The 26554-nt window shown below is 45.7% G+C and overlaps 1 protein-coding gene across 8 annotated transcripts in view; it reads left to right on the top strand.

Annotated features, from left to right (window-relative positions):
- The window catches only part of boc (BOC cell adhesion associated, oncogene regulated), a 44817-nt gene that overhangs the window by 11892 nt on the left and 6371 nt on the right, over positions 1 to 26554 (top strand). For 2 of the 8 annotated variants that reach the window (XM_086020860.1, XM_086020863.1), the window contains 8 exons: positions 22 to 130; positions 2370 to 2423; positions 7034 to 7120; positions 18634 to 18763; positions 19338 to 19610; positions 23053 to 23199; positions 23802 to 23945; positions 25006 to 25305. In XM_086020860.1, the coding sequence (XP_085876986.1) occupies positions 18652 to 18763; positions 19338 to 19610; positions 23053 to 23199; positions 23802 to 23945; positions 25006 to 25305 (976 nt within the window). In that variant the 5' untranslated portion in view covers positions 22 to 130; positions 2370 to 2423; positions 7034 to 7120; positions 18634 to 18651. The other 6 variants (XM_086020864.1, XM_086020861.1, XM_086020865.1 and 3 more) reach the window with 6 other exon arrangements.

Consider the following 26554-nt stretch of genomic DNA (forward strand, 5'->3'; position numbering starts at 1 on the left):
GTTATTTCTCTTGGATACCAGGCGGCTCTGTTGCCTGCAAGTCATTGGGTGTATTTCTTGGAGGGGGTGAGCTCATGCTTCCAACATAAAGACGCATTGAGTGAAGTGGAACCGTGGGCCAAGTCTGGAGGTACACACACACACACACACACACACACACGCTGTCATACAGTCATACACACACATGCATAGCGAGAGACACACTCGGGCCAGTGTGGACGGCTCCCGAGGGCCGGGGGGGGGGGACTATCGTTTTCCTCGTTAATTACGACCGTCTGGCAGGCGGGAAAGCAGGAAGTCCAAGAGGGAGCGATGGAAAGAGGGAAGGAGGAAGGCATGGTAGATAGATGATAGCAGAGGGAGGGAAAATAAGGGAGGATGGAGACATCCAAGTCAAGTTTGGATGGTAAAACCAGGTGCGTTTTCCTGTCTTCATCCTGGTTTAGCCCACCGTCGGGAACGCCGATTTCATTCCAACCGCGTTCCCTTTTTGTGCGTCAAATGTATGTTCGATTGGAGTCAGGACACACCTGCCACCATTTGAAGTGGCCCTGATCAACACCAAATCAAGTTCAGATGTTCTAGAAGGCTTTCCCTGACATCTTTTGGCTTTCTGGCCTAAAGGTATCATCGATTGGCATTTGGGACTGTTCATATTATGGCCCGATTTCTTCGGGGGCTGATGCTGATTCCGATATTTGGCAGAATACAATTCTGATAACTGATTAATCGGCTCGTTTCATTAAAAAAAAAAATAGAATGAATAAAATGACTTATTTTGGGTCCCTTAATGCTTACAAGTTATAAATTACAGACAGAACATTTTAGATTACTTTGTTCTTTGGTATTTAACTTGTCAACTGGAGGAGGGGGGGGGCAAATCAGCACAAATCTACCTTTTTGTTGGGGTATGTCGTCAATGAATGTCATTACCTTTGTCTTATTTTGTAATGTCTTTTGTCCCCTTCTCGTAACCGAAACCTCTGAACAATGAGATGCCTCTCTGAGTCTGTGGAAGCTATCTGCAGACCAAGGCCTGTGCTGTTTAGATGTGTCGACAAAAATTATTATTTATTATTAAATTATTCCTCCTCTCTGCATTCCAGGCCAAGCCGCGTTCCCTCCTTTTGCATGTGATATACAGCATACACCTTTTGACCCTCTCAGCCAAAACCAGCTTGCGGCCGTAACTTAACTTTACTGTCTGGCCCTCTTTTGCCATCCATTCGTCATCCCCCACCGCCGACCCCCAACCCTCGCTTGAAACCGAACGTCACCTAAGTCACACACTGAGCTTGAATATGAAAAAATGAAAAATGAAAAAAAAAAAAAAAAAGAAGAAAGTGAAAAAGTGGGCCGAGCAGCTGCGGTGGTGAGCGGAGCGGGCCTGGGATTTAACTGGCTCCAGGTCCAATTACCAGTGTCTGCCGCATCTGGACACAGTTACAGAGGCGAAGCGCACTGTGCGCCATTAGGGATATAAATTCACAAGTTTTTCAGACAACGACGCTTGATGATGTGTGGGGCTCAGACACCAGACGGAGGGAGGCTTGCGGCTCTTACTGACAAAGCACCACAACTGTTTTGTTTTACTTACGAATATACAAACTACATCAAACGAATAATTTACAATAAATCTGACATGACGCTTATGTTAGTCGATTTATTAAATCCTCTAGCTACCCGCTCGACCAGTCAGTTTTGGGCAGCTACTTCTTTGTCGTTTGGTGTTCCACAGGGTTCAATTGTGGGGCCCCCTTCAGTTGTCATTGCACTTGCTGTCCCTGGGTTCAATCTTAAGAAAGTATGGTGTTTCTTTCCACTGTTATGCAGATGACAGTCAGATCTACTGTGTACCCCAAACGCCAAACGACCAATCGTTGCGTACGTCACACTCCACGGGCTACGCTGCGTCAAGACAACTCAAAATCGACTGCGAGACACTGTCGGCCCGAAATCGGGCTACATTCGCGTAGTCCGACATCGGCATTAGGCATTTCGATCGCTAATCAAGCACCTTTTGCTACCGAAAGTGGTACAATTTGAGTTACACAATAAGCGCACGATACAAAAAGTGCTGTGTTAACTGCATAAAGTTTGACCACGTAACACTTTTTTTTTTTTAATCAATTTGTAAGTGAACTCATTTGACTTTTGTGACCAAGTATCCTACTTGGGTCTAGCTAACATACACATGCACAAAAACACACACCCATAACCTTTCATGCATGTGAAGCTAGTTATAGTTTAGCCGTGTGTCATCGCCTCGGGAACTTCTCATATCCGGAGATTTTATTGTTCTTTTTCATTCCATTATTAAAGCTTACTCAGTCTGTGTGTATGTGTGTGTGTGTGTGTTTTCATTCCAGTGTGATTGTGCTGCTGAGGCACACATCCAAACTCAGGTGGGGTCGGACCTCAGGGTGAGTTACAGCATGCGTGTGTGTGTATGTGGGTCACGATGACTCCATGTTGTTGTTTTTCTGCCCAGTGGGTCTCTCCGTGGAGACGACGGGATGTCATTTTGTTTGGCCGCCGTTCATTTGGACTTTTCTCCTCGCTCGCCAACGTCGACGTCCAAAAATTCATAACTGGAATCCCTCTTGCATCCTTTAAGCTTCTCCCTCAACACAACGGCCGCAGAAGCTCCGTGCAATATCCGCTGGGCTTATGCTACACAATATTGTCTCTATATTGCCTATATTGCGATATGAAAAGGCGTTTTGATGTGGCTTAGCCCTAAAAAGAAAGCGTAATTAAATTATAAAATGGGGGGGGGAATTCGACAGATTCGTATGCTCTTGCAAAGTCCACATTTACACTTAAAATGATTTTTTTTATGTACTTTTGTTCATTTAATCTGATACCAAAAAAGTGGCAAGAGATTTATTTTACTTGTCATTTCTATGCGATAGTTAGCGAGCTAGCTATAACCAGTGTAGCAAAAGATGGTTCGATTTTGTTCAGATTTCAAAACATTTCTCTGCATTTTCGTTAGGGTTAGTTTGTCATGTTTGTAATTTGTCATTTCCCTTGTTACATAGCTATCTGTTCCTTTTTTCCAAATTTTCTTAACATGTTTTTGACATTTTACTTAATTTTCCATTTCTCTGCGATAGTTAGCGAGCTAGCTTAGCAATAGATGAATAGATTTTGCTCAGCATTTCTTAACATTTGTTGACATTTTACTTAATTTCTCATTTCCCTTGTGCGCTAACTAGCTTAGCAACAGGCAGATATTGTTCAAATTTGTTGCCATTTCATTCTGTGATATTTTCTGATCCTAGCTATAGCTAGCTTAGTGATAGATATACAACTTGTTGTTGATGTTCTCGGATACAACAACATTGATAAGTGTCCAATGACTCAAATATGAAAGTTAAGGTTGTCCGGCGTGCACTTTGGTCTTTCAAACCCATTTCATAGTACCGCATTTGTCCTCTCTTAAAATATTCCAAAACATACTTTAAAAAAAAATAAAAAATGGTGCATTGCTATATTTTAAGGCGAGACACATTCCCCATTCATCATGTACGCCCTGCTGTGAGGACTCAGACATTTTCCCATGAGCTCTTTGTCTTTTTATACATTTCGGAGCGGAGGAAAATGCCGAAAAAGATGAATGCGTCGCCCAGCTTTTGACATGTGCTCTGCTCTGCACTTTTTCAGCTCACATGGGTTTATTTTTAGGCGTACGTAGGAAGTGCAGCTCTGGCCGCTATGCTGCTGACTCTACCTCCCCTCATGCTTCATTAATCCCACGTATCCCGACACGCCACTCGTGGGATGACACCTGTTGTTTAAGTGTCTCGCTTATTTGTTAGGATTTGAACTGCGAGCTAGTGCTTTTGGAGCTCTTCACGTTGCTGCACTTGGCCCTAAGTCTCATCTGGGATAAAATGTGCTTCCTTACGGAGAAGTAAATATGTCAACGCAGGCGACTGATTCTTCCCAATAATTTTATGTAATAAACTCCACAGTCTCCTCTTTGCTGCTCTTCACCACTTTCCTGCTCTTTGCCCTTAGTCTCCTTTTGGATAAAATGTGTCTGCTTCCTGGGAAGTTAGTGCAGGGGACTCCCCTTCTTCCCAATAATTATTCCTGTTATCAGTATTTACACTCCACAGTCTCCACTTTGCTGCAATGTGCTGCTTTCTTGCACGCCCTTAGTCTCGTCTCTGATGGAATGTGTTTCTTTACCTAGAAATAAATTCATGAAACACTCCTTTTCGGGGGTATTATATGCCACAGTTTCCACTTTCTGAAAAACAGAAGCCTGCCCTCATCTTGATTGCTTGTTAGTTGGTGTTGTTACAAGTGATGCTTTCAATGCGTCTTGGTTTTTACAGTTTCCTCAGTCCTTTTAGTGTGTTATATAGGTATATATATATATATATATATATATATATATATATATATATATATATATATATATAGGTATATGGGTCCACAGTCTCCGCTTTCCCGCCGCGCATTTTCAGCTCCTCTCGGCCAACTCGCATGACGTCATCGACGAGTCTGACTTGCGGCTTCTTGCATTGATTCACGTCCTGATGACAAAAGCCGCGTGAAATGCGCACGTTTGCAGGCAAGAAATACGACGCAGCGACGCGCACGTACAGACATGTCGTCAACCCACATAAACCGCGTGTGGCGTTTTCAAGTCGCAGCGAAAACATGAGGAAAAAATACAGATGTAATAAAAGCCACTAATTTTGTATGACTCAGTGATGTAATGTAAGCCTCAACCGAAGATTAATGACCAGCAACAAGGACGTTTTGTTTTCGTGGCTGTTTGGTTACAGCGGCTAAGATTAAAAAAAAAAAAAAAAAAAAACTTTTGGAGGTATTTTTGTTAAGCTTTTTCTGGATTTTTCTTCTTTTGTCATATCTAAATAGATTTGTTTCCCACAAATTTGTGAAATGTTGTCCCGCATTTACTTCTCAGCAAGGGACAAATGCACAAAATCAGAGACTTTGGAGTCCAACACCTCAAGTGGGGTAGTTATCAGGAAGAAGGAAGGCCTCCTTTTTTTTTTTTCCCCTTTCTTGGTAGTGAGACAAAATTTATCCTGAATGAGCCGATGGGACAAATGCAGGAAAGTGGAGAATGTGGAGTGTAACATTGAACCCTGGCTGACCAGGTAGTTTGGGCATTTGCCAAAGTTGTTTACATGTACCCTCCAGCGAGAGTAAAGCCCCGCAGCCCCCAACCCAAAACGAGCCCTCCCTCCCCCAAGTCCCGCTCTCGCTATCCATGCTGGGCAGGATGAATTAGCGCGGGACAAAGGGCTTTGTGGGCCGGCCATGAAAGGCCCATTAAACATGCCGCATCCCCCTGAGGCCCTGCCCTGTGGGACACCGCCCAACCCCAGAATGCCCCTCTCCCAGCAGGTCCGCTATCCCAGCATGCACTGCTCCCCTTCGACTTGTCCTTCGAGGGTCTCGAGCGATGTGTCAGATGGCTCCTTGTTTACTTGGTTACCATGGTGACCAATTCCTCTTTGCCTCAACAGCTGTGTCACTTCCACCATCTATCCATGGAATGTTATACTCCACAGTCTCCACTTTGCGGCAGTGGCCCTCAGTGTCCTCTGGGATATTATGCCTCTTTACTGAGAATACAGGAGATCCGCGTTCGTTCTTCCCAATGGGTGTTGCTCCACGTTCTCCACCTCGCTGTAGCAGCACACTTTCTCACCGCCCTGAGTCTCTTCTCAGATAAAATCTATAAACTTACTGAGAAGCATCTACAGGGGGCTCTCATCCTTCCCAGCAATAAATCCTCTCAGAATTTTATTCTCCACAGTCACCAATTGCTGCAGATGGCCACTTTTTCTAATTGCCCTTAATGTCCTCTTGGGTAGAATTTGTCTCCTTACGAGAGGTTAATAGAAGATACCCTCATTCTTCCACAAAAAAGTCCTACTCGGATATTATACTCCTCAGTCTCCACTTAACTGCAGCGAACCGTTTTCTCACTGCCCATAGTCTCCTCTTGGATATAATTAAACTAGACAATTTTTTCATTATTTGTCCTGTGGGGTACAAAAAGCCTCAGTTTGTTTCTTAGCTGCAGCCACCTGTTTTCTGACTGCCCTTATTCTCTTCTCGGATCAAATTTGCCATCATTATTCTGCCTCTCATTTTCCAACTGATATGTTCAACACCCCATGGAAAACAGACTGCTCAAAACTAAGGCCAGTATTGTGCAGTAAAGATTCAATTGTTGTGTACCTTGAACACTGTATAGGATTATATTCATGACACTTGACCTCCTACACAAACTTACACGCACTATTTATGAGTGAAGAGAGTAGGAATGGTTGCCTCCATTTCTAAAAATGTGCTGAGTGAAGTGAAGAATTTCTAAAGAAGGAGCTGAGGGGAGCGGGGAGGCTGTGATCGGTGTAGTATGAAAGTGTGTGTGTATTGTACAGTTTAAAAAAAAAAAACGTGACCCAGAACAGCACAGCTGCACTGGAGGGCCACAAAAAAGGGGGTTGGGGGGCGAGGGGTTCAATACAAGTTGCGCATACCAAATTAGGAGGAGGGAAGAAGCAAGAGCAGTGCTGGGGGAGTGTATGTCCATTTTTGCCCCTTTCGAGTCACCGTACTTTGGGGAATGACCATTTTAAATGTTAACATTAAAAGTAATAAACAGTGAGGTGGACTTTTGCGTTTGCATTTGGTAAAGCAGTAGTACTGTTTCGTCGTCTGTGCAAGTGTGTTTTTTCTTTTATTGGGGGGCGGGGGGGGGGTAGGATCCAGTCCCCGCATTGTTAAGGTCCCTCCTCCTGCTTTGGGAAATGGGAGGACTGGGAAGGCGTCGCAAAAAAAAGTAGGAGGGAAGAAAGTAGTGGGGGGGAGAATTGTTTGAGAGCTCAGTCATCCAAAAACCTCCTTTCAGTGTGAGAACCATTTTTCGGGGGAGCACGCAGAGAAAATGTCGCCGCAGTAAATAAAAAAAAAACCAACAACACGGGAAGAATAACGGGAAGAAAACAGCTTTTGCTTGTTTTTCTTGTTGCAGAGGAGGACTACTGAGGAAAAAAAAGTCAAGCTGAAGATCGCTTTGCTGAGAAAAAACAAGGTGCAAGCGCTAAATCGAGCAGTTTCGGTGAGTTTGAAACCTTCACGCTTGTCGCTTTGAATTGAAATACACCTCCAATAGATGCGGAACTTCTGCTTGCTTAAAAAAAACACCTCAAAGTGATGTTTGCGTGTTGCTACTTGGTCACGCTTGTTAGCCTGGTAGCATTTGAGTAGTTTTGAACCCTACCAGTGCACCCTATCAATGGAGACTCGGGGAAAACTACACTAAATGTAGTTTTTATTGCACCTCAAATGCGCTTTTGCGCTTTTCCAAAAGGCGAATTCGGCATGTGGACGCGCTACTTTGTTAGCTTTTCCTGTGATCATCGCTGCACTTTTCACACTTTTAACCCGTTTACGCGTGTTTTGGACGAGAAAGTAACTCGTCGCGTGAGATTTTCTGGTTGGCAACCGTGTTTACGTTATAATCACGCTGTTACCCGTCGTGCAGGCCGCAGCCGATGTAGTTTCCACCATTGGGGGTTTGGTGGAGGGGGGGGGCACACACATTGGAATTATGCTAGGTTTACGTACCCCCACGGCAACAATGTTTGGTGGACCTTTGTGGTGGAGTGTTTTGTCCCAGCGTGCATTGAACGCACCATCCTCCTGCAGAGGTTGAGAGCATGTTTTGGGCATTTACTGTATGCGTGAGTGCATTTACTTGACCCTGTGTAGATACTGCTGGCCAATCATAACAGTTCCTTTTGGGTCACGTGGTGTCCAGGGAACGGATGATGGAAGTGTTTTGCAGCATCCCTTCCACGCTGTCATTGCTGCTTAATGAGGAGAGAATGTTGACATATGCGTTAAACTTTCCTGCTAATGAGTGTGGTGGCCATGGGGCATGGGGGCCTCGAGTTTCCCCAGCCCAGGTGCCGTTTTTGTTATTTGGATATTTTTTTTTAGGCTTCTCGAGGAAGCTCGGTGACAGACATCAACGTCACTCGGATTGTGAATCGAGGAGAGCTCTAGGAATTAAGATTGAGGACGTTAAATTAAGCATGCGTGTGAATGTGCGTGCGCTGCGATTTTCCGACGACTGGACCAATCTGAAATCAGGTGGGCTAGGCTCCAGCTCGCCCGCAACTAATGAGCACGAGCGCTTTGAAAAACCGTTGAATGCAACTGGTGGCTCTTTGAGTTGTTTTTGATCACTTCTGACAAGTGATCACTAAATTGAACTAATTGATTGCAGTTCTGATTATCTGCCTGTTTACCAGACCCATTGATCAAAATGCTGAAAACAAGAATTTGGGGTATTAGACATTGAGCCAATATTTACCGGGAAGTATTTGAATTACTTGTGGACTCATGCGCCCCTCCTAGCATCGTTTAAAACCCTTTGGTGCTTTTTTTAAACATTTGTTTTGAAATTGTAGTTTTGCATGGCATGGTATACGGTCCACGGTCTCAGGGTTGCCCACCCCTGTTGTAACATTGGCGACAAAAGAAAAGGAGAAGAAAGAAATCTCCCTCCTCGAGGGCACGCTTTCATCTGTGACAGCGGGACGCTCGTGCTGCCATAACAGACGTTTTTGGGGCGTCCAATCAGGGCGGCTCGGCTCGGGCCTCACCTGTGTGGTCCTTCTGGACAGGAAAAAATAGGAGGAGTCGTAACGGCGCTCTAGTTTCATTGAAATGAGAAGCACACATAAAATAGAGAAGCAGCATTCAAAAAATCGGCTTCTTTGGTCCACTCAAAATGTTCATGAGGTAGATTAACGTGCATGTTTATTCTTCACGTGTAAAAAAAAAAAATAGTTTAAAACTATATATCATTTATGATGTTTTATTATTTTTTACCTTTTTTAACTTTGCTGAGCATTCAAATATATGTCGCTTATCAGAAGGGAAAACTAAGAGGCTGTGTATCTAAAACTCAATGCAGCTCTGCTTACCTTTGGGCCTTAACATGGTTGTAGTGGTCCGTCACACTCATGAAGGATTTGGGAATTTCTCCAAGGTGTACTCTGGTTGTTGCTTGAAAGTGACTGGATATTGGACCAGCCTTGCTGCCGGGTCATGGGCAGAGAAATTTGGTGTCTTGACGCTGTCACTACACTATGTTATGTATTTCAGAAGTTTGATGTCATACTTGATGGGTGGTCAGGCACTACGAACTATTTGTATACATTTTTCCTTAAAATGTCCCCTTGGCTTAGTTTTACACTTGCAACCAGTTAAAAATGATGAAATGTGAGGCTGCCTCTACTGATTGATGGAAGGCACCTTGGCTTCTGTGTCCGTCCATAGAGGGACACCTGGGCAAGCAGGTGGCCCCCTCTCCCCAACTCCACTCCTGATCCTTGCTGTCAGCTATGACAGCATTGAGAGGGTGGAATGTGAGGGTTTAAAAAAAGAGAGAGAGGGACTTCTGAGGCTAATTAAACATGCCGCCATCAAACGGGAAGAAATCCCTTTCCGCTTCAGGTGCCTCTTAGCGGCATGCGCAACCTTTTCCCACGCATTTTTTATTTCTGAATCCTTTTAGCTAGCTAAATGAACTGGCTGCCGATTGTTTAATGCAGGGGTTCTCAAACTGGAGTCCACCACCCTGACCTTACATGTTTTTCCCTAAAATAGTTCTTCGCTGGGATATGGACAAAAGTGAATGGTGAAAACCTGCAAATAATTGACTCTTCCTTATAATTACCTGGAAAAAAGAAATCAATGAATAAGTGAATTTGCAAATGCAGAACCACGAATAACTCAGGGTCCACTAAATTGCCTATTTATTAATTAATTTTTTTGGTGAATAAAAGTGTTTTTTCCTGAACAAATAATATTACAAGTGTCGTCATATTTAGAAAATTAAATTGATGACTTTGAATCCCTGCCAAGGTGCGTCTATATCCTTTTGAATATTACATTTTTACTTAAAATAAAAATAAGACTCTAAATAATTTTTTCTAAAAATACAAATTTGTTATCGTAACATCGAAAGTGAGCAACTTTTTAGTCCCTTCGGCATTTATGGGTACACAGGGCAGTTATGTGTAATTAATGTTTGGATTATGAGTGGGTCCTTGGAAAAATTTCTCCTGGAGCAAAAAGGTTGAGAGCCCCCTGTGCTTATGAAGTTAGCCCTCTCACACACACACACACACTTACAAACACACAAATTGTGAAGTCTGAGTGCTTGTTTGCTCACTGATCCACTCCAATAGGAGGGTGAGTGTGTGTGTAGACAAATAGTGTGTGTGTGTGTGTGTAAAGTAGATGTTTGGACAGAGATTACAGAGCGCTGTTAGCGACGCGCTAATAGCTCATTCACACACATTTGTTTAACCTCATCGTCTTGGATGAATTATTGTGTTAAAAAATGCCAGCATATCCACTTTCCCGTCCTGGGAATCCGGGCGCCATTCCAAGGACGTTAACCGATAATCACACGTAGGCTGGCAGCGGCCAGGCCGATAAATCGCCGGACGGACGAATGCTTGTCCGCCCGCCCGCCCGCCCCTCAGGGTTATCAAGAGCTGGAATTTTTCCGCTGTGCTCTCCTGTCAGCCGGCCAGCGTCAAGCCTGAGAGCCAGACCTCAGCTCAGCAAGCCCCGGAGCATTCGTTCTAGCTGCCGGTTTTGCTTTTTCTTGAGATTTTTGGCATAACTCAAGGGGTCAACATGATGCGCAATTAGTTTTTCCTGTTTTTTTTTCCCCAAGAATTTTAGCTCATTTAATGTAGCCTACCAACGCAAACAAAATAAATATAGTAAGCATAATCAAATCCGATCTTCTATGATGATGATCGATTGATACCCAGGCATTTAACACGCTAACTAGCAAACAGTTAGCCAGTTAACAGCCAACTGCTAACCAGAGCGTGCAACAACCAATGCTACACTGAAGCTAATCTGCTAACCAACTAATTGTACAACGACCATTAAAAAGTCACTATTTTCCGTAACATGTCCCCTTTTAAATTGAGGACAGAAATAACGGGCCAGGCAGATTTTTTTAGAGCCTCTACTTTATTTTCGAGTTCTTCCACCCCTTCTTCCTTGTAGAAAAACACAACCAGGGTTGTGAGTGACAGGACAAATGGCGGCTGTGCTTTAAAAGAGGGGAAAATAAAAGACTAACCACCTCCAGAATCTTGATCCAGCTGGTTCTCCTCTCAGGAAGCTCTCGCTTCACTTTCCCGCCTCCTCCTCTTTCTGCTTTTCCTATATACGAGTCTTGTGACTTTATGGCCGGGTCTTATCTCAAGTTCCCAATGTCTGTTCTTCATATAACATTTGAGCCCACTCCATCTTCTCCTCCTTTTCCCCCCTTCTTGCGTACCCCCGCCGAGAGTTGCCGAGCCGGGCAGCGGATCCCTCCCTGGGTTCCTGTTGAATAATAGGCAGAAATTGCTCTTGATTTATAATTGGTTCCATTCAGTCTGCAAGAAAGCCCCCCCCCCCCCCCAAGAAAGCCCACCCCACGCACTTCTTCCCCTTCCTTCTCCTTCTTACTTTCTTTCTCCAATCTCTACAATGCAGGAACACACAAGTAGACTCAGCTGTTTGCATGTATGCAAATAATTGTCCCTAAGTGTACTACCTAATAAAGTGGAGTGAGGACAGATCGAGGACGTTTGATTTGTAAAATGGAGCCCAGATATTCATCAATTCCAAATCCGCCACTCATTTATGTAACAAAATTCAGAGTAATTTACCGCTACTAATTGAAATGCTCGATGGGCCGGATTGAAGAATGAAGCGAGCTATATGTGGCCCGTGGGCCATACGTTGCCCACCCGACGGTCGGGGATGTGTGGCAGCTGTTTTTATGTGTGCATGTATTGGGAAAAACCAAGAAAGATCCTGAGGTTTGCATATTTGTGCGCCTCTGTGAGTATACTTTTACCATGTAATGGGACTGTGTGTGATTGCTCGCGTATGCGCGGGCAGAGAAAGCAGGCCGCTGGAGCATACTTGTGGCCACGCGAAATATGTAAGTGCATGTGTGTGATGAGTGCTTCGAAATTGCGGCTATTAAGTTAGCTTTTTCAGCGCGTGCGTTTGGATGCCGAAACCTAGGAACGACTTGCCACAAAACTTGGTTTTTCCTCACTTACGGTTGATTTTATAACAGAAACGGAGAGGTTTTTTTTCCCATTTTCATTGCTGAAGTTCGCGCCGATTTTAAATCGTGACGTGTTGTCCCAAGTCAATTATATCTCAGCTTTCGCTGCCTTGTTTTTCTGTTTACATTTTTTTTTGTCTCTACTTAAGCTAGCTACATTAAGAATAGTTAACTCATTCCTTCTTTTGTAGGTAATTTCATAGCATAAACAGACAAGTGTTTTTTTTCCCCTTGATTAAATTATATTGCAACCAAAGCGTTAGGGGAACATTTGATTTTATTTACTTTACTCAGGACAATTTATGGGGACTTATTTTCCCCTTGTGAATGATGCCATGATTCTTTTCATTGTGTTTCGTTTAAAACAAGTTGAACGATATCAACAATTTTGGTTAGCGCTAGCTAGTAGTTACCATTTTCCCATGGTCGATTTTCCTCCCTCTCACGCGATTGGCTAATGCGTAAATGGCTTCTATCCCTTTTTAAAAAAAAAAAAAAAGTGTGCGTCTTGTTCCCATGGCCCTGTCGCTTCCCACCGGCGTTTCACGCCAAATGCAGGAATGCGTCGGTGAGGGTGTGTGAGCTGTAATTAGCCCGCCGCGGTTAATTCGGCTTGCTTATCTAAATCATGCAAATTGGCCACCGCCGCCTAATTGATTTGAACGCCCGCCCCGCAGCCAGCCAGCCAGCCAGCCAGCTTTCAATTCTGTCCAGATCTCCCTCGTTAATCCCCCCAAGACGCCGTGTAGCTCGTTAGTGTCGGTTCGCAGGGACCGATCTGTGGATTTGGACCGACCGGCGTATAGCTCATTATTAGCTTGAAAGATGGTTTGGGGGGTATTAAGGGGGGGCTCTCGTTAGCAATGCTTCGATGGCTTTTTGTATGGAATTTAATGGCATGTGAACCAGTCTTTCTTCACCTGTTGCCTGGGAATTTTCTCTTGACTCCCCACACGGGCATGGTCCCGCCTCTGCGACAGCCTTGGTACTACACCTCCAATTTGATCTCCCAATGCCATGTTCGTGGAATAACACCGGCAACACGCAGCACCCAGCCATTGTTTGAGATCGGATATATGTCCGATGGTTCCGTTTTGCAACTCGACTTTAGCGCTCCGCAAGCTGCCGGGGGAAATGGCAACTTTTACGGGCAGGATGATACAGGCATGCCGCTCCACAAGGCCGTGTCCCGACATTGCAGAATTCCCTCGTTGCAACTCTGGTACGACCTTTGACGTCATGAAATTACGGCGCTGGCTTGGCCTCCCTGGGAACGTGCTGACTTTGACGGGCAGTGTGCAAATGGCGAGCTATTCCACAACGTTGTATAATGGCATTGCAGAATTCCCTGATATGTCAGTCCTAAAATGACCAAGTTGACTTTGTCCCCTCCTTAGGGAAATGTCGGAGCTAGTGACGTTGACGTATCATAGTCACAATTTACGGTTTCGATACGGCTTCTGAAGATATAAAAATCACTGGGATCCACGTCGCCCTGGGGAAATGACGACTTTTACAGCCTGTGTAAAAGTCAAACAACTACTTTATGTAGACGTAAAAATTGCCAGCTTGATTTCATCCCCGCTTTGAGAGACAGTGGGATCGGGCATACCGTTCCACAATGTTGCGTGAACATTTGCTTTTCGCTTCTGCATCAACAAGCGAACAAAAACACAAACATAAGCACATGTACCCTCTACTTGTTTATGTTGACTTGTTGACTGGCTCCTTGGATGTTTGTTAAGCAGACCGCGGGCACTCGCCAACTCCGCGGTCAACCCCCCAGCCCCCTCGCCCCCAAACCGCCTCGTAACCCGCGGCACGGGGCCCGGAGGCCAGCGAGCATCTTGGTGGAAATATGTCGGCGCATTGTGTCAATGAAGGGCTCGCCTGCCAGTTGACGTCCTCCATCAATCCATAAAACCCTCCACTCACTACCACTTGGTCATTGAGACACCCCCCCTGCCCCCCCCCGTCGCCCCCCCCCCCCCCCCCCCTCTTTGGTCATTGAGCATGGGCCCATCAGCTCTTCCCCGGGCCCTTCAGAGCAGCGTCTCCCCTTTCTCCAGGGGTCCGCGGGGGTCTTTGTCCGGGTGCCGGCTCACTGCTTTACAATGACTCTCCACTCTATTAAGGTGCGTTCTGCCTGTTAGCGTCGCCCGGGGCAACCGGCCTCCCGCGCCGCAGCTATGCATTGTGGGCCGCGGAGGCAGAGCGGGCCCCGTTGAAACCCCGGCACTCCTCACACTTGACACCGCATGTGTTTATCTAAAGGGGAGGAAAGAGAGTAAGGGAGGGGCGTAAAAAGACGTAAAAGTTGCGGGGGGTGGGGTGGGGTGGAGGTAGGCGAGTGATAAATATTCAACAGAGGGGAGTTACTAGCAAGCGCACCCCTCCATCCTGCCAGCGGCTCCCTTCCTCCTCCTCGATGTCGTCTTCATGCCAGAAAGCAGATGGAATGTGAGCACTCCGGGAGGAGGCTCCAGCCTGGTTTTGTTCAATTAGCAAGGTTGTCAAAATGAATTTATCTGCCCGGCTGGGACTACAATGAGAAGGGGAAGCAGAGGGGACGGGCATCGGGGGGGTGTCTTGTCAAGTGACCACAAATACCACGGACATATAAGGCGCCACTTGTTGCTCCTCGTCGTCATTTGCGCCGGTCATACACTGAATGTGAGCGCAAGGTCGTGCACGCTCTCGTCGCCCGTTTGCCGCCGAGCGGAATCAGTGATCGAGTTGGCTGATGTAATTCGTACAGAGTAAGTAGTAAAAAAAACAACTCATCCCTACATGAGCCAGCCCTTGACAACGGAGGCAATGTAAAACTCCCTGTAAGGAAGGGAACGCGAGATGGGGTGACAGAGAAGCGGGGCAGAGGGTAGATTGAGAGAAAGCAGGACACAACATTAGGCACAGCAACAGCCGTTTCAACGACAACGCGACGTTAGCGACGACGGCGGAGAAGTGAATTACGGAATGACCTTATACACAGGCACAATCCTGCCTCTTTGTACAACTCGGATACTTCCTTAGAGGCCGGGAAACGTGTGGGTCAACTTTGACCTTGTACCTTTCACACAGAGAACATCCAGATTCCAATTTTTTTTTCTCTTTTTCTTTTTTGCATTCAAACTGCGCCAAGGTTGCATATTGCGGCAACTGTGTACACACTTTCCCCACGTGACTGAAGCTGCCTTATTGCTGTTGTTCTTTGCAGTCATACGCAGCTGGAAGATATGAAGTCTCGCTAAGAGTTTTTTAGGCTGCACATGGGCACGTATGGATTTGTGGTCCGGGGGGGGGGGGGGAATGCGACTGTTCTGGTTTCCATCAGCCTGGATGCTGCTGTGTAGGAGGCTTGTGTGTATGTGACTTTTCCTTTTTTTTTTCTGGATGGAAAAAGTTGGACATAGATGTCAGGGCAACTTTTCATCTGGAGGCAGGGTATCCGCTAAGCAAACACCAGGCCCAGCTGACTAATGAATCACATTCGGAGAGGGCCCAGGGGGAGGCTGTTTTTTAGGCACGGCTGACGTATTACTGCTGTTTTAACAACCATCCATCTCGTGCCGGGCCCGTCCTCCCTTCTCGTTGACGGTGTGTTAAAGGTAACATTTTATGGAAAATTGAGATTTTTAAGGGTTTGTGTACGTGTAGTTGGCTCTCCGGAGTGCCTGCCCACCCATCAAGTGTGAAATTAAAACGACCAAGTACATAGTGTTTTATCCGGGGCTAATTTACATGTGGCACATATGGTGGAGAGTATGACGTGTTGCTCTAGTTAAATATGCTTCCAAATCCAATATATTGTCTTAATGGGCACCCGCTTTGTACCCTACACGCTGGCCTGGTAAAGTACAAGCTTCAGGGCCACTCCATTTTGTTAGCATTTGTTAGCCGAACATCTCCCGGTCTGATGGTGTTATTTTTTTTATCTTTTGTTTTTTTTTACCCACCAAATCGAAGTCCTTTGTTTGCAAGAAGTTGGGCATGAGCCTGCAGTGGGCACAGGTGCTGGATGCCCATATACACCTCTTTTTATGAGCAGCTGTCGCGGCTTTGGCCACAGAAGCCACAGGCCTTCAGGCTGGCTCGCGCACTTTGTTTGTTTACCGTGTGCGCTCGCCACTAAATGGCCTCCACGAGCCCGTAAATGTTAGAGTAGTCTGTGCGATGCTACAGTTGGTTATGTACTCAACATGGCCGCCATTCCAACAGGTAAATATTTTGCCTGTCGGGGAGATGTGATGTTGTTTTCTAGTCAGCAGTACACCTGCACATGCTCATGAAGATCCAATACAAGTACCTCTCATATCAAAACCGACCATTAGTACTTTTATTTAAAAAACTACTTTCCTCTCATTAGCGTCCTTTAAACTACAGCAGCACAATATGAGTAGCCGGTGGCCATGTTGTTAGCAATTAGCAGCTATTTTGCTAAAGTGCTGACAAATTGAAGCAATAATGTTATTTTACTTTAAAAGCAGCTTCAAGCGCTTTCAGTCTCAACTCAAAACAGTTCATACAACACTTTTTTTAAGGATTGTGGGACTGGCGAGGTGATTTCAGAGTGCTAACAGCAATAGACCTATCACAAGCATCTCCAAATATGGGCAAGCTAGCACTGGGGGCGCTTTTGTCATTGCGTGCTGCTCCATGGTGAACATAAAGTTCTGTTGTTGATGATTTTTTTTTTTTTTTTTTTTTAGCAATTGTTAGCTTCACTTCTTCGCTTCTGTTTGGAATTTTTGGGTTAGCATTTGTTAGCTACCCTTTAGTCTTTTGGTTGTTTTTGTCAGCATTAGCACTTGACTTGTTAGCTTTGGACCATGTTACCTGGCAAACATTTATCACTTTCCGTTTGTAATTACTATAGTGGTTTCATAAATAATACTAAACGACACTTTGCATTAAGGGCAGCTGCTAAGGTGACAAAAAAACTAAAGTGAGTGGTGTTTGTTGCTTTAGGCTGTTTAGCATTAGCAATGAGTTAGCAGCATTGCCGTAAAAATGCCTGTAACTGCAGGGGAAAAAAAATGAACGTTAGTGTGAAGAAAAGTGAAAGCAGGCTGGGGAAATGATGTGATTATTACAGCATGTGTTGTTTTTTGCCTGATGGAGGGTGGTCGCTAATCCAATATTGCTCTTATTAATGGCGTACAGTGTGTGGTCCTGTGTGTGCGTGCGCGTTTGTCTGACTATTGGCTTTGGTTGACAACAGTTTTTCCATCAGCTCTTCGTTTTAACGTGACTTTAGAGTTTCCATCCTCTTTCCCCGCTCGTCTTCCTCACCCTCTCTTTGTTTTTTTGCGTCCCGGCGGCCTCGTTAATCACAGATAAGCGGACAAACACGTAGCCCAGTATGAATATTACGCATGTTCAGTACCGGGGGAAAGGGGAGAAAGGGAGGTTTGAGAGGCGCGGGGACCACCCTCCTCATCCTGACGGGAAGTTGTTAGTTTAACCTGACAGGAAAGAATTCAGGAAACTTGGCAGTGAGCAACGAGAGAGAAGAGAAAAGATGCACACTCTGTCTGCATTAACCATTAATAGGCTGACTATTTGTATTAGCATGGCTGCACGTGGGTAACGCAAGCTCAGTTAGAATTGGTTAGCTTAGTTTCTTAGTTTGTTTTTTTGCCGGTGGTTTTAGTAGGAAATTGTTACCTTGACTTTTTCTATTTTGTTGGTAGATTTCGCTAGGATGACTTAGGTTGACTTCTTTCGGTCTATTGGCGGTTTTGCGTGTTGACTTGATTTCGGTTCTCTTGGTGGTTTTGTTTGGCATATGTGAGCTTGATGTGTTTTAGCCTTTTGACATGTTTGTTTGTTTGTGCATTTATTTGCTTGATGTCTTGAAGTCTATTGATGATTTTTGTTTGCATTCGTTACCTTGACTCCCACCCCTAAAAACCTCCCATCAATGCACCCTCTTGTTTTTTTTTTTTGTTTTTTTTTTTCTTTTCATCCCTACCTCCAAACCCCCACCCATCCGGGACCCTCTACCTGTATCAGTTACACCTGAGCAGGAAGGCATCGCGTTACAGGCCTCCGAATGAGGGAGCCTCTTTGATGAGCTGGAAGTAAGGGGAGGCTGCGGGGGTTGCAGGTAGACGGGGTCAGCAAAGAAAGGCTTCATTTGTGCGGTCGCCGATGAGGATGCCTCCCCAACGGCCGTCTGTTTGTGTACTTGCGGTGGAAGAGGAAAATCGCATCTCATTTCTGTCCTTAATACCCCTGCCAAAATGCGATAGAGAGGTGTAATCTCCATGCCATGCCAGTTGGGGGCGATGTCACTTTGTAAAGAAGCATCACACGCATGCCTTCCCTCAGCTTTTGTTGTTCGGTCGTAAAAAAGGAGCGCAATCGGCGTCGTGAAGTACTTTAATGCCCTCTTTTAACGTCAAGACATTTTGCGATTTTGAGCATAAATTCAACCTTTGTGTTTTATGTGTGCGTTTCAGAGGGGTGTTGCATGGAAGATGTCTGGAAAACGCGACTGGACTCCGTGGATGAGGAAAAGAAGCACTCCCGTGTTGTGCGCTCTGGGCGCAGTGCTGCTATGTTGCCTTCAGAGCAGCGCCTCTGTCTCTGGTAAGTCGATCTTTAGATTGCTGTACAGTCTTGCCTTATGTTATAAGTATAAGGACGCCTTTCTGACATGGGTTTTTCCTAACACCTGGCGCAGGGTAAGCGTTGCCAAGGACAAAATATTCCGACTGGCAGGGAGGGCGTGTTAACACGTCTGGCAGCTGCAACAGCAATTTGCTTGAAACTTGAGAATGCAAATTCTGTCGAAATTGCGTGTCAATGGTGAATAGCGGACAAACTGGAATTCGGTAGAATGTGAGAAAGTTGTTACAATTCTCATTTTCCGCTAATATAATGAGATTTGCTCCAATCAGTGTGATTGGTGATGTTATCCTCCTCTGTATTTAAAAGTTTGGCTCTTTCCAGAAATGTGGAAGGATTTAGTGAATTTGTAAAATCGTTTTGGGGAATTTGGTCATGGAAATTGACATTTGAATGTGAAAAATATTTTTTGCAATATGTCACAAATGAGCTGCAATTTGTTTGCACAATAATGATAAAGTAGAGACATATGGAAGGATGAGTTAAGTTTGCAAAATGTCCCTTTCGTTATTAATGAGCATTTTTACTCGCGTAGACGAAGTCCCAGAGTTCACCGAAGAGCCCGGCTCGGTGGTGCAGAAGCTGGGAGGCGGCGTGAGCCTGCGCTGCGCCGCCCGGCCCGCCTCCGCCTCCATCAGCTGGCGCCTGAACGGCCGGCAGCTTCTGGACGGAGACCTCGGCGTGGCGCTGGGGCCCGCAGGCTTGTTCATCGCCGCGCTGTCCAACGTGACGTTAGGCCGCTACCAGTGTGTGGCCACCACCGGCGTTGGGGCCCTGGCCAGTGTGCCCGCCGACGTCACCGCAGCCAGTGAGTAGCCACCCACGCGGCGCACAGAGTACACTTTGCTTTTTTTTTTTCCCCCAGTTTGTCCCAAAGAACGTCCAAAAAACACAAGTTGTTGTATTTTCCTCTCAAAGAAAACACTCAAAGCTCCCTCTTCTACATCTTGACAGAGTTGGCGCACCCCCTTCATCACCCGCACACACACACATTTTTTAATACTGTGCAACTCCTTCAACATCCTAGAATGGTTAAAAAAAAAATTTAAAAAAAGCCTTTTGAATACTTTCAAAGCATTTTTTTTTTATTGTGCACCCCCTTTAACATCTTGGCAAACCTGCCCATACATAAAAAAAAGGCAGAATATATATTTAGAGCAATTCTCCTCAATCAATTAGCCATGCAGCACCTTCAACATCCTGACAGAATTGGCGCACCCCCTGCGCCCCACTCAAAAAGCCAACAGAAAGTCTTTTGAATACTTGTAGAGCAATCTGTTCCAAACTTTTTTTTTTTTTTTTTTTTAAATGCCTTGCTCTAATGGGGTTGAGTCTGCTCCGAGCTTACATTTGATATGCATCCTGGGACTGCGAGGGGGCCTGAAGCCGTGTAACCTGAAGCGCAGGAATGGAGGGATGGGAGGGTGGGGGGGGGGGGGGTACACCGGGGGCCAGTCGGAACAGGAAGAAGGACCAGGACTTGGCGAGTAGTCTCCAACCCCCATTTGCTCTCCATCGGGCCCGACAGCTGGCCCCCGTGATGAGGTTCGAATAGGTAGTCGTGCGTGATGTGATGCCATGCGTGAGGCTGTCAGACGCCATGACAACGACGATGATGATGTTGATGGCGATGATGATGATGAAGACACCGGGAGGCGTTTCAGGGCCAGTCGAGACAAGATCACCATGCAAGATGAGACCTGGCTGTCACATTCTGTCTCCTCGCCACTTTCTCCTTCCTACCGTTCCTTATCAGTTTTGTCAAGATAGGAAAACACAATCCGGGAAGTTGCAGTATTATGACACTCACAGCTGCCCACAGTCTCCTTATGGATCAAATGAATTGTCTTGATCAAGAAGTAAATACAGGAAACGCGGCGAGGAATAGCCGCCATGACCGCACATGCACATCTACCCTGGATGCCTCAGTATTACATGTCACCGACTTTGCTGCGGAGGTCAGAGTTCTTGCTGCCCACAGTCTCCTCTTGGATACAATTCTCCTTGCTGAAAAGTAAATAAGGAAGCACAGCTACAAGTAACCAAAATAGACGCACGCATTTGTATTACGTCACCCTGGAATCTGCTTTATTCTTAGGCGCCACGGCACTCTGTTTTGTTTCCGCCCGCAGTCTCTTCTCGGATAAAATGAGTTTCCTTCCTGAGAAATAAATACAGGAAACGTGGCTAGAAACGACCAAAATGAAAAGACACAAATGTGATCTCATTCTGAACGCAGCAGTATTATCAGACTTCACAGTGCTGTTTTCTTGCTGCCCACAGTCTCCTCTTGGAAAAAACAAAAATGGTCTCCTAACTGAAAAGTAAATACAGGAAGTGCTGCTAGAAGTGCCAAAGTAGACACACACACACTTATGTTATGTCACTGTGAACTCTACCATACTATCACACTCCACAGCAATGCTCTCTTGCCGCCCGCAGTCTCCTTTTGCATAAAATGTTTCCTCCCCAAGAAGTAAATTCACGACATGGCTAGAAACAACCAAAATAAGGACACAAGAATGTGATGTCATCCTAATTGCAACGGTGTTACCACATTTTTGATGCCCACAGTCTCCTCTTGGACAAAATTGCCCTATTCCATTGCTGTTAGTTGCAAAGTGCTGTGTCTTAACATAATGATAAATATGCAAATAAGGGATCTAGACAAAAAAAAAGAAAAAAAAAAAGCTCCTCCTTGTATCCCCTTGGGTGCTGCCCTCTTATACTCCACAGTCTCCACTTGGATACATTACAGGAAACAGGAAGCCCACATTCTCCTCTCTTGTCTCGTTCTGACTGATTACGATTAAAAAAAAAAAAAAAGGTCAGCCCCAACTATGTCATCACCATCGGCCAGGCCTTGAACTCCAAGGGAGTTGCTCCATAGGGAGCGCGTACGTGCCTGCTCCCGTCTCCGTGTGTGTGTGTGTGTTTTTTTTTTTTTTTTTTCCTTTTGGCCATGGGGGTACTTTGATTCCCCGGCTACCCTCTGCGCTATGATTGGGAATCCATAAAGATGAAGGATTTAAGGCGGGCCTCTGCCAAGCAGGCCCTCCGGTGCGGGAGGTCCGCTCGGCTTTATGAAGGCAATCAATCCTGCGGTGCACGCACGCACGCACGCACCTGAGAGGCGCCCATATGCGCGCAAGAATGTGGGCGGAGGAAGGTGAGCAGATATGAGGGAAGGGAGGCGGCTGTGAAAACACCACCTGATTGATTTTGCAAATGGAGCGCTCACAGCACTTAGCCTGACATGTTTTTGGCTGCAGGAAGGTGTGCCTTTTGCACCCCACCCCCCACCCCACCTCCCCCACTGCATCATTCCTCCACGTTTTATAGCTCCGGCAGAAAAGACAGCGCGGCCCGGCGAGTAAATCAAGCGCCGTCTTGCAGAGAACGCCGTTTGTTCTTTGGCTTTGAGTAAATCACCGCGACGGGCCAGCGACCGGCCAAGAACAACACACCTTCCCGGGGAAAAGAATGGAGCGGGGGGGGGGGGGGGTCATGATTTGTAAAGGATACATCATACAGCTCTTCTGGAAAAATAATAGACAAAACGCGTTGTCTTCATCGTCTCCTTCCATCACCCCCCCCCCCGGCTTTTTTTTTCACCGGCCTCTTGAGAGCAGCGAGTGCCGCTTCCTCCCCAAACCCAAACTGGATCTATGTCCCTGAAACCCTATAGTGCGGACAGGTCTGACCTCTGACCTCTCCGCCAGGCCTCTGGCAGGGGGTTTAAGGGTTCAAGGGTCAGATCTGTGTCTGCAGACTGTGTGTCTGCGGGACTCTGGCGGCACATGCAGACTCCGCCCACCCCCGCCCCGGTAATCCCACTCCCTCCCGTGTTTCCCACAGAACGTGAGCTGGCCCCAGTATAATGTTTGTCAGGATTGATAATGACGACTTTTAAGGCTTTGGGAAGTCGAGTTCGCCAATTTTCCGCACAAAATCTTGCAAATTGAGTTTTGGGGTGCACTGAGACGACAGAAACGAACAAAGTGACCGTACATGTGATTATTTCTTGGACTAAGTCAGCAATTCGCAGCATTTCAGCCATCACACCCTTGGAAACGATAGCCCAGATAGTTGAAGAACGCGGGTAATTGTTGTCACGTGTAGGACGCAGCCAGTACGTGCCAGAAATCTCCTGACGCTCTTTTGAATGCTGCTGTCAGCCTTGAATGTGAGCTAGGCTGCGGATGATTTTTTTTGACAACACGTGACCCCCGTCCGACTTCTCTTCCCAGAGCTGCGCGACTTCGAGCCCGACGACCATCAGGAGATCGAGGTGGACGAAGGCAACACGGCCGTAATCGAGTGTCACCTCCCGGAGAGCCAGCCCAAGGCGCAGGTCCGCTACAGCGTCAAGCAGGAATGGTTGGAGACGTCCAAAGGTTTGCCCCGCCCACTTTTCCCCTCATCACTCCCACTTCCCGCCGCTGTCTTCGTAATTTGCCGGAATGCCGTCGCGCTGCTCTCCCAGCCCGGCATGGAAAGCGCCGATAAGGCGGATTATCTCAAGAATGTTCAAACATGGCAATTGCGGGCTGTTTATTTTTCAAAGTATTTACATCGAAAGTTGCCTGGACGAGAAGAAAAGCGGGCCGCGCTTTGCGGGCTGGTATGCTAATAATGCCTGCGAGCTGTAGCTCCTGATAGCTTATCTGCGAGGAAATGAGCGTTTCAATGAGCTGAACGCTCGCCTCGAGGCTGCGCCACTCTGGTTTGAACTGCACCCTAAAGTTTTTTTTTTTTTTTTTCCTTTAGTATTATTTACATCCACGTAGAAGGGTTTGGACGACAAAAAAAAAAAAAAAAAAAATGCTCTCGCTAGGAAGTTTCCACACCCCGCCGTAAAAATAGCCCCGCAGGGAAAAGGCTTAAAGCTCACGCGAATACGGCCGCCGCCTTTGTTTTCACATCTGCCTCATGCGTTATTAACGTTGGTCCTTGGCCGTAGGATGACTTTTCGAGCCGTTTTCCCCTCCTCCGACAGGGAACTACCTCATCATGCCGTCGGGGAACCTGCAGATCGCCAACGCCACGCGGGAGGACGAGGGCCCGTACAAGTGCGCCGCTTACAACCCCGTCACCCAGGAGGTCAAGACGTCCTCCTCGGCCGACCGCCTGCGCATACGCCGTAAGTCGCCAGATCTAAGGTCAAACTAGTGAAAGTAGTACCGTCATTGGTATCAAGGAAGTATGTTGAAATGACGCGTCTCGACCAAGGTTGTTATGGTTGACAAAAACTAGAAATGAAATCACTGTAACTCCATTTTAACCTGGTAAAACTAACTGAAAAAGGTTCATTTCATACATTTTTTATTTTTTTTATTTCAAATATCGGTATGACTGTTATTTCAGAATTGTAGTAAACTTTATTACGCAATACTTGGTGACCTTTGTTTGATCTTGGACTCGATAAATACTCCATTTGTAATAAAAAAAAAAAAAAATAAAGCTCTAAAACTAAAATGAAGCTAAGCCACTCTAAAAACAAATTCAAAATAACAGAATTAAAATAACAGAATTTAAAAAAAAAACAAATGTCAAAACTAATGAAATATTCACAACTATTATAAGCCTAAACTCAAATGAGACAAGCTTTTTTAGGATGAGGAGGAGCCAAGTTTAGCCTGGGTTGCCAGCGGAAATTACATGTGCATCCCCCCGAAGAAATCAAACCATTTGTACGCCATTTCTTTTTTTAAGTCGAGTTGCGTTTTTACAAAGATTTTCAGGGGCAGCGTCAATTACTTTTCACGTTTTTCTCTATTGACATCAGGGCTCGCTCGGTCCTTGACTCTTTGCAACTTCCACTAACGACTGAGGGTAAACTAACCTCTCCCCTAACATATAGAGTTTGTACTATTTTCACATTTCGTCTTATGCCCTTTCAGGTTTTCAAATCCCAATATAGCGGCATTCGTCAATAGTGAATCGCGAATAGGCGGGAGGGGGGGCTCTGTATTTGCTATAAATTTGCGCCGTAGGACACGTGCGGCGCACATGTGGCACACTTGCCAGTTCAGTGTGACGTTTCCTCATTTGATGTTGCCTGGCTGCCATAATTCTTTTCAACGCTTGGACCGCACTCAAAGGAAGAACATTGCGATGTCAATTACAAGCAGGAAATTCTAAGCACTGAGCACCCGATGTCTTATTTTATTTTATTTTTTTTTCCCTGTTCCTCCCCCCAGGCTCCACGTCGGAAGCAGCCCGCATCATCTACCCGCCGGCGTCGCGCTCCATCATGGTGACCAGGGGCCAGCGGCTGGTGCTGGAGTGCGTGGCGAGCGGCATCCCGACGCCGCACGTCACGTGGGCCAAGGACGGCCAGGACCTGCGCGTGCACAACAACACCCGCTTCCTGCTCAGCAACCTGCTGATCGACGCCGCCGCGGAGGGCGACTCGGGAACGTACGCCTGCCGGGCCGACAACGGCATCGGCGCCGCCGTCGCCGCCGCCGCCGCCGTGCTCTACGACGTGCAAGTGTTTGGTAAGCCATGAGTCCAAAGTAGCCTATTTGTCCAATTTGACCCTCTCTAAACATTTGAATGCACATGTCCAACCTTTCAGTGTTTCAATCCTGATCTACCATGCAGTAAGGCTGTGCAATTAATCGAAAGTCAATTACAATTACGATTATTGCGCTCCACGATGACAAAATTGGCATAATCGTAAAAAAACGATTATTAATATTTACACTATGTTTGATTACACAAGAAAATCATTTCAACCTTTTTTAAAAACGTGATTAGAACTAATTTTATACTTTAATGTTTGGTCCAAAAGGAACTTACTATATTTTTTTGCATTTAAACATTTTCTTGTTTTGTCCCCAAAAAATTACTGATCGTTTGAATAATCGTGATTTCAATGAACGCCAAAATAATCATGATTCATATTTTTTTTCATAATCGAGCAGCCCGACTACGCAGGATGGCCAACTACAAGCAAGGTTATGATAGGTCATGAAATAATGAAGACTTAAAATTGAAGAAAACGTTTTTGTTTTACGAAATAAAATAAAAACGAGTGCTTAAAAAAAAAAAAAAGATAACTGACTGAAAGTATATATTAACTGAAAATGTCCTTCATTTTAGTCTTTGTCAATCCTTTCCATGCGTAAGCTTTTAAAGAGGAAGTCAACCCAATAAATGTTTTTGCATCATTCTATGCGCCTATACTAGTCTAAACATGGCATTCTGATAAATTGCATTGATGGAATATGAGTTAAAAGCATCAAAATTCACCCGTTTTAGCCATCTCAGGGGACGGCCATTTTGTCAAACAAAACGAACACTAAAACCTTCACTAACTGATTTTAAAAAAAAACAAAAGGCAAACTGAAATCAAAACTAACAATAATGAACAATCCCAAACCCAGGAGACAATCAGCGGTATCGGTAATTGCGGCGCATTCCGAAAAATACCCCGCCGCCGCCGTAGCAATTTCCCCTCGCTTGCGCAGACAGACATCTCCATTGTCTCCTGTCCAAGTTATGGATGAGTGTTTTTCCACAGATTTTCCGCATATGTTGTCACAGCCCCTCTCGAGCAGCTGCCTCGAATCGAGTCACGGACTCCGCAGTAATGAGCTCTGTTTTTACCCCCTCCTCAATTCACAAGAAGTCAACCATCAACTCTGCCTTGACGCACACGTGCTGAATTTATTCCCCTTGTTGGAAAATGTTCAATTTTGGGGCATTCGTGACATCATGTCATCAGCGGCAAAACCGGTGAAT

This window comes from Filicampus tigris, chromosome 21 (genome assembly GCF_054856515.1).
Source record: "Filicampus tigris isolate MCC_2025a chromosome 21, RoL_Ftig_1.0, whole genome shotgun sequence".
Lineage (NCBI taxonomy): Eukaryota > Metazoa > Chordata > Actinopteri > Syngnathiformes > Syngnathidae > Filicampus > Filicampus tigris.